This window comes from Typopeltis vanoorti, chromosome 14, assembly GCF_054136105.1.
Source record: "Typopeltis vanoorti isolate ZY-2024b chromosome 14, IOZ_Tvanoo_1.0, whole genome shotgun sequence".
NCBI lineage: Eukaryota > Metazoa > Arthropoda > Arachnida > Uropygi > Thelyphonidae > Typopeltis > Typopeltis vanoorti.
In genome coordinates this window covers 2,172,287-2,185,842 of record NC_143562.1, presented here as the reverse complement: position 1 = coordinate 2,185,842, position 13,556 = coordinate 2,172,287, and the positions used below count along the sequence as shown (strand labels likewise).

General features: G+C 41.8%; 1 protein-coding gene across 1 annotated transcript in view; it reads left to right on the top strand.

The window, feature by feature from the left end:
- Window positions 1-13,556, top strand: part of LOC150099123 (synaptotagmin-15-like) — a 69,768-nt gene that overhangs the window by 41,435 nt on the left and 14,777 nt on the right. Inside the window, exon 2 of the mRNA XM_090403902.1 lies at window positions 7,845-8,084. Within this exon, the coding sequence (XP_090260028.1) occupies window positions 7,975-8,084 (110 nt within the window). The 5' untranslated portion in view covers window positions 7,845-7,974. The remainder of the gene's footprint in view (window positions 1-7,844; window positions 8,085-13,556) is intronic.

Sequence of the window (13,556 nt, the reverse complement as noted above, 5' to 3'; positions counted from 1 at the left end):
GACCCAGCTCTCAGATCCATAAGTTAAAACTGGTTTGAATACTGTCTTGTATACAGCTAATTTAGTGTTCCGACTAATTTCTCTCTTATTCCATATGCATTTATTCAGTTGACTTCCCATCATACCAGCTTTGCTGATTCTGTTGTCTATTTCCGTATTTAATTTACCATCTTCACGAAAAATCGTACCTCGTGTTTTACTTGTTCCACAGGTTCTCCATTCAGGATGCAGCTGCAGTTTTCTTTGTTCCTGCGTACTTTTATAGTTTGGTTTTTTTTTCATTGCTGATTTTCATGCCCAATTTCTTACATCTGTGATTGAATTCAGTTAGTGAATCCTGGAAACTTGCACTGGATGTGTTCAAGAGAAAACAAAGAGCTAGTTTGGCATCTCCAGTTGTAATATCAGTTTAGTCCCACCTTCTTTCATACTGTGATCCACACGGATGATGCGATCCTTGTCTTACCTCTGATTTTACAGGAAACAATCTTCCTGTACTTCAATTTTAACTGAAGAAGAGGAAGGGACGGCTTAGGACTGTTTTTGTATGGTATGGCATGTAAGAGTTTCAGTACACACTTGTTCTGCGTGAATACTTTCTTACTTATGCGGGTGATGACGTGGGATTGTTACGCACGAAATGTGTGTTGACCGAACAGGAAGGGTCTCACGAAATTGCCGACGGCCTTTCCGAGATGTCCTGCAAATACTCCGATGAGGAGTTTAAAAATCGCCACGCAGTCCTGACTGTTTCGGAATAGACAGAAGCGGACGGTCTTGCGAAATCCAATCCGCAGTGAAAGGCTTTAAAAGTCAACGTGAAACAAACGAATCCATTTCGGAAGTGCGCCCCCCTTTTCACTTCGGATTGCCTCACCGATCTCGGGGAAGTTTCAAGGTTAAAAATGGCCCGGAAATCAGTTTGGAGCCGGATTGAATGGGGGGGGGGGTGGGGGGGGGGGGGGGTGGGGGGGGGGGGGGGTGGGGGGGGGGGGGGGTGGGGGGGGGGGGGGGTGGGGGGGGGGGGGGGTGGGGGGGGGGGGGGGTGGGGGGGGGGGGGGGTGGGGGGGGGGGGGGGTGGGGGGGGGGGGGGGTGGGGGGGGGGGGGGGTGGGGGGGGGGGGGGGTGGGGGGGGGGGGGGGTGGGGGGGGGGGGGGGTGGGGGGGGGGGGGGGTGGGGGGGGGGGGGGGTGGGGGGGGGGGGGGGTGGGGGGGGGGGGGGGTGGGGGGGGGGGGGGGTGGGGGGGGGGGGGGGTGGGGGGGGGGGGGGGTGGGGGGGGGGGGGGGTGGGGGGGGGGGGGGGTGGGGGGGGGGGGGGGTGGGGGGGGGGGGGGGTGGGGGGGGGGGGGGGTGGGGGGGGGGGGGGGTGGGGGGGGGGGGGGGTGGGGGGGGGGGGGGGTGGGGGGGGGGGGGGGTGGGGGGGGGGGGGGGTGGGGGGGGTAACAATACCAGATTTGCTATTCTCTGGTTCCATTGCCATCTTCACTAAAAAAAGTGTACCTAAACAAATAGCTGAAATGCTTTACTCGTTCTTTGGGTTCTCCATTCAGGATACAGTTGATGTTTTGCTGGTTTTTTATTGCTGCTTTTCATGCCAAATTCGTTACAGCAGTTACTCAATTTAAATATCGAATTGGCAGAGTTTTCGTGGATTTCATGAAGCATGACGTCATTTGCATAAAATAAAGAGCCGGGATGAACATCTACAATTTTCATATCAGGTTAAATACTACTTTCCTTTATAATGTGATCCATATAGATAATGAATAACAGAGGGGATAATGTACATCATTGTCTGATACCAGATTTAACATTAAACCACCTTCCTGTACATCCTTCAATTCTAACTGCTGACTCACAACTCGAACAAAGACTAAGTATTGCTTGATATAATGCCCCATTGACACCATATAACTGCAGCGTATTGAATAGCTTCTCTCTTGGCACTTTGTCATATGCCTTTTCCAGATCGACAAAACTTAAATACAGATCCTTGTCATATTGCCGGGATTTCTCAACTGTTTGTCGTAAAGTGAAAATCCTGATCCTGTCAACCTCATTTTGGCCTGAATCCAGCTTGTTCTTCTTCACCAAGCTTCTCTTCCACAATTTTTGTTAGCTGTTTTTGCCAAGAATAAATCTTACCAGGAACACTCAGTAGGGAAATCCCTTTTGTAATTCTCGCATTTTTGCAGGTGGGTACTAATGACACTCCGCTCGAATCATCCGGGATTCTACCCTTTAACCAAGTCTTCCCTTGACTTATGTCATGGAAAGACTTTGGCCTGTTTTACACATAGCTTCACTTTCTTACTTTTCTTCATTCTCTCAGAGCATGCTTGGTAGGAACTATCGATACGCTTTTTTTTTTCTTTTCCTTCGCTACCTCTTTAAAATTCTATCCTTAACCTCAGCACATTCCTTTCATCAATCAAAGTTTTCTTCAGGATTTTCCATTGAATCTCCAAGGTTTGGTTCTTGTTTTCGAACTTATCTTTTTTTTAAATTTATTTTATTAATTTTTTAAAATAATATTTGTGTATTTGCGTCAACGGTTCGCTTCTTAAAACATTGATTCGTTTCAAAACATTCTTACACCCTCGTCTTTTCGATGAAAAGATTCAATTTATTATTCAAAACTCACTTCTGATTTCAAATCTTCTTCGCAGAGAATAAGAAATCAACGTGAAGATATTGCTATCCGCAATAAGCGAGACTTTCTTATTTCTCGTGTCATCTCTTCTTCTTCTCCTTTCTAACATGGAATTTAAGCCAAGTGGCCTGTTCCAGTCTCGTGCCATCTCTTTCTTGGTCTTCCGATTCTTCTTTTTCCACTTATTTTGTATTTGTATAGTATTTTTGGTAGTCTGCTGTTGGCCATTTGATTTAAATGTTCTAGCCATTTTTGTTTATACTGTCTTATGTAGTAATTAATTGGTGTTATTTTCAGGGATTGTAAGATTTCATTTGTTTTGTGGTCCCACCTGGTGTATCCAGCTGTTTTTCTGAGGAACTTCATTTCCGCTGTTTGAATTCGTTTTTCATCTTTCCTTTTCATGGTCCATGTTTCGCTTCCGTATAGTAGAGTTGGTTTTGACAAGACATTATATAGTCGGATTCTAGTGTGTTTTTGTACTAGGGATGGCTTAAATATATTATTTATTATGCCATTTACTTTGACAAAGTTTGATATTTTAGTGTCTTTTTCTTCTTCGTATGATAGATCACACCCCAAGTATTTGAAAGTACAAACTTGTTCTAGTATTTTATTATCTATCACTATTTTACTTCTTATTGGGTTTTCTCCTTTTTGTCTTCTCCACACGTGAATTTGTGCCCGTCCTTCTGTTGGCATATCAGTAATGACAAGTGCATGTCGGGAGCAGAAATCCGACAGGTACATAAAGAATCATTTCTTAGTTTGCTGTTTAGATCTCCTGATCTTGCTAGATATTTAGATTAAATGACTTGAAAAATAAAAATTACTCTTCCATTTTTTCCGAAACCTTTTGCAGGATCACCGACACAAATGAGTCTTCTCGTTGTTTCAACTCCCCTTTCTGATATTTGTCCCCATCACTTGACGTGATATTGTCTATCGTTCAAGACTATCCTTGTATTTAATGTTGAATACTCCTTCTTTTCCCTGATTGGCACTACTTGAATACAAGATGTTGTATTCGTTGCTCAGAAAAATCTCGCCTGCTTTTGTCTTCTTCGTTTCGGTCCCCCCCCCCCCCCCCCCGTTATGCCGATCTGCTACTGACCCAATTCTTCTGCTAGTTCCAGTGATGATGTCTTTTATGTTGATGGAGCCGATCTTGAACTGCTGATGTTGAATTGGAAATTGTTCTAATAACAGACTGTTTGCTATCGGCCCTGCTTCTACCCCCCCCCCCCCCCAAAAATAGTGGTGGCCTTGTTGTTTAACCGGACAGCGCCTCAGCCGGCATGAAACAGTAAGCGAAGTAAAGCAACAGTACGAGTGAAATGAAATATTAATTTAAAAAGAAAAGAACGAAAGTACCATTAATAGAAAGGGGGATGGTAAATCCCTTTATGTTTTTATAAAGGTACCATTGTTTCGACAAAATCAGAGTTATAAAATTTAGTTATGACGAAGTGAAGTAAAATAAACACAAAAAGATAAGAAGGACTTCACTGCGGGAAAATAGTTGGGACGCCAATGAATTTAATAAGAAAAACGATCTAATTCGTCAAGAACATTCGCAGGCCCTCTTTCCATGAAGCGGTTCGCTTTCTTCTCCCCGAGAATTCTCCGCCCTCCGAGCACTCGGAGCATCCCTCAAAACTCATATTCGTTGTCGCAGCTACGCGGATGAAACCTTCTTCGTGTCCATGGCCAAGGAACTCTCTCGTTTCCATCCTTTCTTGAAGTATCTTTGCGACACTTTAAGCGAGGTCATTTACGATTTCTTGAACTGTTAATACCTTCGTGCTCTCCATCACTCTCGAGTTCTTTTAAATGGAATCAACACTCCATTTTCACGGGTGATTATATTTTGCTGGATTGATCTCATACGTACAGCGCGACAGTCCATGTGTAGGCGACAGTTCACTTGTTGTGCGAGTGAAGCTTGGAAAAGAAGTTTATTTGTTGGAGGCTGTGGTTGTTTGGGAACACTTCGCTGTTACAGTCTTCCAGAGGGAGATGGAATAGCAGAAGCAGCTCGGTGCGTTCTGCAGTTGTATTGAAAACGGACACCGGGCCAGCACCGCTTTTGTTTCAACAGAGGGTGAAGGGATGAGGAGTTGCCGGTGCACTGACACTACGGAAAAGACACAGAGCTGGAACACTTTGTGTGATTGATTTGTGTGAGAGGGAGGACGAAGCGAATCTGTAAGGGAACCGGCGTCTGGAAGCAAGAATTTTTAAGGTGATTTTAGGTGCAGTCCCAAACACGTGAGCATTCCGAGGATGGATGATTAGTAAGGTAAGGTGGGTGAAAATAACTTCTTGAGGCTTTTGGAAAAAGTATGCCAAGTTTTTAAGAGGCTGAGCATCTATTGATCAATGTGTGTATGCCGGGAGGGACAGCAGGTCCAAATCCGACTCCGCCTGGTGATTCGTGTATCACTGAGGGGAAGGGTGGATTGGCCGAGGTCCCTTTTTGTTAACGAGAAGGCATTTCTTTATATAGTTATTATGGTCATGCTGTTTTTTGTTGGAAATTGAAGATTATTCATTTCTCATATTTATTGTCATAAGATTCAATACGATTCTCGTATTTGAGTAGAAATGAGGTTCGTCGAGTTCCTAAATCGATTGTGCTTATTGGCGCGAAATATGCACGATTTCTACTTTAGATTTGTTTTAAAAAAGTGCGATTTAAAAGCTCTTAGAAAGTGATTTCATTTATTAGTAAATAAATCGCTAATTGACCTCGTAAAAACGAGCGGAATCCGAAGCAGTCTTCATTTCTAAAATATAAAGACGAGAATTTCCAAGGCGGTCATCAAACTGAATATTCTTTCAATATCGGGGAAGGAATCACACTTCCCAGCGATCCTCTTATGAGCATTTCGACTTCACAGCGCTTGAAGGTTGTGCGTCGAATCCTGCGAGAAGTGCCGCTCGCCACGCATTAATTTGGTGACCTTCAACTTTTGTCTGACAGCAAAGAGATTCGTTGGAACTCTCCAGAGTCGCATTTACCGACACTGCATGCGTCGTTAACCGTTGGTCGTTTTCCATGCACTTCCTTCATCTTCCTCTCCACCCATCCGAATAATATGTTGTTACTTTCGTTTCTTTCGTGAAAGGTCACTTCCGGGAACAACGATGCACGGTACATTAATTAAACAGCAGTTTCAACGGGAATGGAAATCGATTCGAAATCATTTCTCTTCTTCTCCACCCCCCCACCCCCCCGAGCACGGGGCAACGAAATGAAGCCACACTGCCGAGTCAGTCGGAGTTTTGAAAAAAATCAGATGAAGAGCTTCTCTCAAAGACTCGCCCGAGAAAAATTTACTTAATTTTTTTTTTTTTTTTTTATGTGAGTCCCGCTCTAAAAAGGTTCTTCTAAGTCTTCCGTACATTTGGAACCTCCGGAGGGCTAAGCAGGGATAATCCGACAGTTCTGTCCTAGAGACGAAGGTGGAACTTCCCCACGAGCTCCTTCAAGCGTCGAATAAGCCGAGCGCGGTTGTCTCTCAGCGGAAATTATCGAAGACGAACTTCCTCGTCCACGGCGGGATTCAAACTGTAACCCGCTGGTTGCGGAGCGAATCTGCCAACCACCCCTGCCACAAACGAATTCCACTGGAGGTTTGCAAACTTCGGCGGTAGTTTTGCATATTTTCTTCTTATTATTGATTTCGCCTGGAATTATTGACGCCAGCATTCAAGAGAACATCTTAGAACAGCAACCGTCTTACGAAACAAAGTTCCGTTTAAAATTCAGCGAGTCTTTTTGAGTGGAGTCAAGAAAAGTCTGCAGAAGTGACAGGAGGAGGAGTGACGTCACAGAATGTATGACTTCATATTAGCAGAAGGACGTCTTGGAAATTAATGTTTTATTTTTTTATTAAAGTCATTTAAATTATGTTACATTTCATTTCACAGATTCCCTTATAAAGAATTCCCTCAAGGCAGGGAAGTCTAACCGGTGTTCTTTTAAGTTTCTTTCCACGAATCAAATCCCAGTTTTTACGAATCAAATGTAGCGTTTGTAATAACAGCGAATGGAAGGTTTTTCTGCTAATTAAAACGCTCGGCAACCACCCCACAGTAACTGGGCCAACGTACAAAACAGGGGCCAACCTTTCCTGAAGGTTTCTTGGCGTGAGCTCAGCACCATAAGTAGGAACGGGGTTGAGTGTGGACTAACAGAAGAAAACTTCTCCAGCTGATGACGCGTTTGTGGATTTCGAGAAGATCTTGGAATGCAATTTCTAACTAACATTATTATCGTCTCTCTCGTTTCCTTTTATATGTAAGAAAGAGAATTCTTTTGCCTCCGATGTTCTCATAGACGGTAGCCATGGAGAGACTCCATCCAGTGGTGAAATGTAACCCAAGGAAGCACGCAGTCCGAACTCCTCGGGGACGGCCCACATTAATGCACATAAATGAGTTGCTAAGGCGACCGACACTCACAGATGATTGGTAATACGGTAGCGTAGCAACAGCAGCCGAAAGCAACGACAAATATTTATCCCAGCAGTCGGTAATTTGTTGGCGAAATCCTATCACGGTATTTGCTTTTGTCTGCTGTACTCAGGTTCAAGAAATGGAGACGAAGAATTAAAGCTGAGAACTTTTCAAAGCGAAAACACGCCCTTCGTGTAGAAGAAAGACCTTGCGAAAGTCGTTGATCTGCTAGGGAAGGAGGGAAAGAGAGAGAGAGAGAGAGAGAGAGAGAGAGAGAGAGAGAGAGAGAGAGAGAGAGAGAGAGAGAGAGAGAGAGAGAGAGAGGGACATTTTAGACATGGACGGTTGATTGATTTGTAGCCATAGCTTGCGACTTCTATTATTTCCTGGATCGGTGAGTTTATTCCGCTGCTTTTTTGTTCTGTCTTTCGAAATGCACTCCCTGCTTGCTTTATTCACTGCAGTAATCACGCGCAGTTTATGATGAACCTATTTGGAAAGCGAGCGGGTCGCAACGTCCATTAGGCAGAGAGAGTAAGCAGGCCATCGGTTATCTTGACGTCAACGTTGAAGTTAGCAAAGACCTCAACAACCACTAAGCACAGAGCACTATTTGATGATGGTGGATGAATACTGCAGTTAACATCGTAATCTAATCACGGCGACGAATTCAGTCTCCTTCATCAGATTGCGATGTTAACCCTTTTTCTTTCTCTCTTCATTTTCAGCCCCTCCTCGAGCCACACGTCGTCAGGATCTGGATCCGATGAACTCGGCGAGCCTCCATTCCTTCAAACCCGGACTTCCAATCCTCCCCTTCTTCAGTCGACTTCGGTGGACAACTCGTCGCTGGTGACCATGACCTCCGAATGCGTACAACCTCGACCTACTCTGAGCCGTTGGAATACCATCAGCTCCCCACGCTGTCAGTCTACTGCACTCGGCGCATTCCAGCCTGACCTCTACCGGTAAGAATCTCGTGCATAAATGCCAATATTTGTCTGTCTGTCTGTTCATCCATCAGTAGCGCTGTGCGAGCAATGAAAGGCGTGTAAAATGTCAAAATAAATAAATAAATAAATATTTAAAAAACAACCAAAGGTTCGCTTTGGTTGTTTTTTTAAATGGCAAAATTTTTAGTGGACACTTGAAAGTTTGTCCAGCAGATTAAGATCCTAAAATGATGTCACACCTTAGAGGGGGAATGAAGATCTAGAAGTAGGAAGGGAAGGGGGGTGTTCTACATTTTTGTTGCATCCCAAAGCAAGTTTTTTTTTTTTCAGAAAATTTTGAATGTTTTCAGATTTAAAAACAAAAGTGAGTTCTCAATAAGAAAGTGATTCAATTATTGATTCCAAATATCGCAATGTGGATAACTGGAATTGGTGAACAAACGAAACGAGAAATTCATTATTCTGAAGTTTACCCTCAGACAGCTTTGTACTCTCCAAATGGGAGATTACAAAGCTGTGCATAAAAAAGATGTTTTCAGAATTTCTACCCAACAAAATGCACTCTTAGATCCAAGTTTAAAATACAAACTCTTCATTCATATTGTAAACATTAAAATGGATTTGAAAACAGATATTCGAAGAAAAATTCTGCCAAGTTTTCGATGAACTTTGAAAAATAAGACTAAGTTGGATCTGTGCGTTTGTGCATTTACACCACCCTTCCTTAATTCGTTGTAACATCCCGTGCAAATCTGATTGTCACTAAATAAAAAAAAAAAAACGGCATTTCTTCTCCAAACCCCTTTAGCCATGAATAACGCTCGAAAATATGCCTCCTCATCCGTATTCTAAGCTGCCACCAATAGCCGAGCTCATGGCTATCGATGATTTCGAAAGCACCGGGCGAGTGTACGTCAGAAAACTGCTGCCACCTCGTGGTCCTAAGCTCTAACGCTTGCATTGTCTCTAAAGGTATAAAAGTTGTACTGTGGATTTTTTGTAGATACGAGATTAGAAATCCCCGGGAGGAAAAAATCCGACATGTCTGCTTTAGAGATCGCGGTAACTTGAACTTTTACATCAACTGATGTAAAAGAAAGAAAAAGATGTTTGAATCAAGCACTATTCAGATATCTTTATTTTATTTTGTAGAAAAGTAGCTCAATCAAATGTTTAGACATTATATAAAAATTTAAGCAATTGAATTTTATTAACTTTGATGATTTCATCCTCTAATGTAGCTTATACTGTATTTTTTTTTTCCAAATTTAAACCCGCTGATGGATGAATTATGACGATTCCTGTTGTTCATTGTATTCGCTTAACGAGCATTAATCGATGAATTAATTGATCGCGTCAAGCGAGGTTTTCCTGTATTATTTTTAGGACTGGCACGCAGTTGATGATTCCTACAATCCTCTCCACTAGATTCGGTGGATAAGGGATATAAATTTCTGAAGCACAGTTCTTTAAAATAATCATAACTCCAGCAGATGCTGTATGCTCTCCCCCTCCTCGGCTCACGTCAGTGATGTGCCACACAAATTCTAACCAGTAAAGTTTTTTTTTTTTTTTTGAGGATTCAGCTCTCTGAAGACCGGTCATTCTGGACACATGATCTCATTGAGAATGTTCCACTTTTCCTTTTTCAAGGAACTTTACACTATGATGCTGTTTAAAGAAGTCATTCTCTTCTTTCTATCATGACCCAAGTATTTCGGTTTTCTTCTGTCAGCTTATGCAGACAGTTCTCCCGATACTTACTAGAACCTCTCCAATTGTTTCCCTTCGGTGTGAGATTCTCGGTGGTCTCTTTTGACTACACCTCAAAAGCAGTCATCGTTTTCCTATCAGACTTCTTTAGTTGAAATTTCACACCCATAGCTGAAAAAAAAAAATAGTCGCATCGAATGCTCTCCGTAGTGATAGGTCTGTCCTTTCAGACTTGAGATCCCTCATTGACAATTGTAACTCTTCTTGATCTTCTTCTGATGTCTTTAAACAGCAGTTCTTCAGCGATGATGGATCCTCAGATTGGCTTACCTCCTCGATTATTTCTCCATTTATTTCTCAGGATGCATTTGCCCTGGCTGGACTTCCTTCAAGAGCCATAATCTTCATATATGACTAGGGCTCGGTTTAAGAAGTTCTGTTTGTGCTGATTCGTTAACCCTGACGAGGTTTCGTTTCAGCTCCTACTTTGTTATTGCAGACACTTCTGCATCATCACCAAATGCACTGCCTGGATTTGTTTATTATATTGCATGTTATTTGGGTTTCGTCCTTGTCTGTATTTCAGCCTTTCTTTTTCGCTTTCAGCATTCAATTCAGTGATCGTTTCTTGAAGCTTATCTGCTGAGTCGCTTAAAAGACAATGTCTTGATTCAGCAAATCGTAGTTGATATCCATTCCACATTTTGAAATATTTCTTCTAGAACTTCTGTAAACGCTTTAGATGAATTTATATCTCTTTCACTAACTCCATTTTCACAGGAAATTTCATATTTGTTCCTGAGATGCAGTCGAGTTTTTATACCACTGATTAAGTTTTCAATTCCTTGATTTTTCTGAGCTTCTGAAACAGGTAAAGTTGAGATTGAATCAAATTCCTCGAAACAGGCTAGACCTAAGGGGATTTTGGCATTCTTTTATCTTTTCAATAATTTATCTTATTACATATACTTGGAGATATCCAAGTACTTAATACAAGCACTTGGAGATGAAAATTTCGAAATATTACTTTCGTTTAACTGTGTTCGACTGTCCCAGAACTCTCATTTTATACGTTGCTAAAACTGAACGCTGTTAACTGACTCTTAAGTCTCCTCGCAGATCAAGAAACCAATGTGTGTTAGGAGCAAGTGAGCATCTACCTTGCTCTATGTGTTGCTAAAGCTGCTGCATCGTACTTCCGGATGACATCCCTTCATTATATTGTCCAGAAGAAGAACTGAACTCCGTGCATGACATGCATTCCTGGATTGCGCCCACCAATTCATTTGCTAGCAAAAGTGAATTCGATTTATTGAGTCGCACCTCGTTCTACTGTGCATCATGTGCCAGAGATGAGTCCCTCATGTGCTTGACTAGATCTACCAGCACAGGATACCAATTAACTTTCCTTTGTCTGCAAATATTAACAATCGTCTTATTAAGCGATTTCCAGCGTAGTTTTATTCGCTTCAATACTGTTACTGTTTAGTTTGTCATATTTAATTCGTTTTGATTTCACTTATGAAATTTGCATGTTTATAAAATTCAGTAATTTTTAATACCGTAGCTTAGTTTGATATTCATCGTTGTTGCCTGATGCTTGCGCTAGAAAAGAACGATGCTAAGAAAATTAGAGCCGATATTCAAAAGTCACTTACCCCTAAGCCTTAAAAGGAAAGTTTTTAATTAGTGAAACGAAACTCAATAACTAAGAACAACACAATTTCGTGGGAAGGGATGTGGGCTTGCTTCCACAAGATTGGATCTCAAAACGAACACGTGGATGTGAAATTAAACCAAAGTGTCCAGTCGTTTTGCTTTCCATGGCTCCGATTCCATGGGAAGAAAAACGACTAGAACGCAGATCAAAATCACGATGGATTAATATAATCACAGATTGACAGGAGCGACATGGAGAAGAAAAGCCACTGAAAGACAGTCATCCTGGAAAGGCTTCATCCAGCAATAGATCGATAATGGCCGATGACGATGACAAAGAGACTTCAGTCTGGAAAAAAAAAGTTACGTAATTCGTCAAGAAGCTTAAAAACATTTCTTATTGAGGCATAGACAAACTAAGAAACTCTTTGATGAATTGCAACAGGCTCCTATTAGAAATAACGCTGGATTTGAAGGAATTAGAAATTCAAATTAATTTTAATTAAATTTTAATTTATCGCTAATTTTAAAATGCACAGCAGCAATAACACCAGGGTTCGCTGTTGTGCTCTCCATAACAGGTACAGATCAGCAAAGTGTGGTTTGCTTAATGCAGCGGTTGGCTTGTAACAGTTGGATTTCTGTTGACGATTTTGTTTTACTTTAGTTTTGAATGTACACATAAAGGAAATCAGAAACACGCGTTGTTGATATTGATGAACAGTTGCATTTGTGGAAATTTTCTCTTAGTATTTACAAGCGGTCTTTGTAGAGTACACGAGGCTGAATCCCATTTAAGGGACATTGCCAATATGACCTAAACCTTTATTTTACTGTTTAGGAAATATGAGGAGTCTCACCTTCTTTCGAAAGCAGAGCGATGTCGCCCCCCCCCCCCTTTTTTTTTTAGTGACTCTGTGAATAAAACCCAAGAGCCAATGAACCGAATGCGAGATATCTTAGCTCACTACTTGAGCACATTCACCGGGTGTTAGATAAAAATCTTGGAGATGTTTTGTTTATCAAAATTTTTATTAATTTTTCGAAACGCTTTTTGCTATAAAATTATGAAGATAAAAGATTTGAATTACGTTAGCGTACAAGAAATGCGCCAGGAAGGGAGAGAACGAGAGGTCATCCCTGGAGATTGTGTAAGAGTGTGGTTAACAAGGGTATTAGGACTAGCGTGTTTGCTTGGAGGGTTGTAAACGGGTGGAATCCGTTGCCAGAGGTCGTTGTGAACGCTTCGTCTGTGAATGAGTTTAAGGGAGGTATGATGGGTATTGTGTGAATGTTGGGTCTCCCGCAATGAGTCTTTTGACTCCATGGAGGCACCTTATATAATAATAATAATAATAATAATAATAAAATAAAACCCCATTCGATGAGCATATTCACTACAAAATGGTCATTTAAAAAATAAATAGATCCCCAGCACATACGTTTTACACACTGCAAGCTCAACTTTGTTTTCCGGTAATTCTAAAACGATTTGCCAATTTTCAACCGAAATCACGTGAGTCCGTGAAATATCCGGGCGTCGTTTTCATCATTCCCGTTTACTTATTCCCGAAATATTATTATTATAATTCTCCAGGTAGCTTAAAATGAGTCCCGTACGGTTATTTTGCACGTTAGGTTAGCTTGTCGTTAAACTGATTAAAAAAGTTTTTAACAGACGAAATTAGTTTAAAATAATAATAAAAAAGAAACGCAGTTTAGATTGAAATACAACTTTCTGGCATAATTTCAAGCTGCGCACAACAACTATTGCAGGGGGTTCGGTTGTGATTCTTTTTACACGCAGCATCTCGAAAACTTGTCTGTCTGTCTGCGTGGTCCACAACTCAGAAGTGTTAAATTTGAGGACCGCCATCGACTCGGCAGAGTATTCGGGCAGGACGATGCCGTCTGATACGACACCACGTGCGAGACACTTCCGAAAGGTCTTTTCACCTGAAAATTGCGAGTCTCATACGGGGGTAGCAGGGAAAGTCCTCTTTCGAAAACTCGGAATTTTTACTCCCACACACACAAAAAAAAAGACAAACCGATTATAAACACACACACACAGTGAAACTTCGTAGCTTCAAGTTACATTTGCCGCTACCTGAA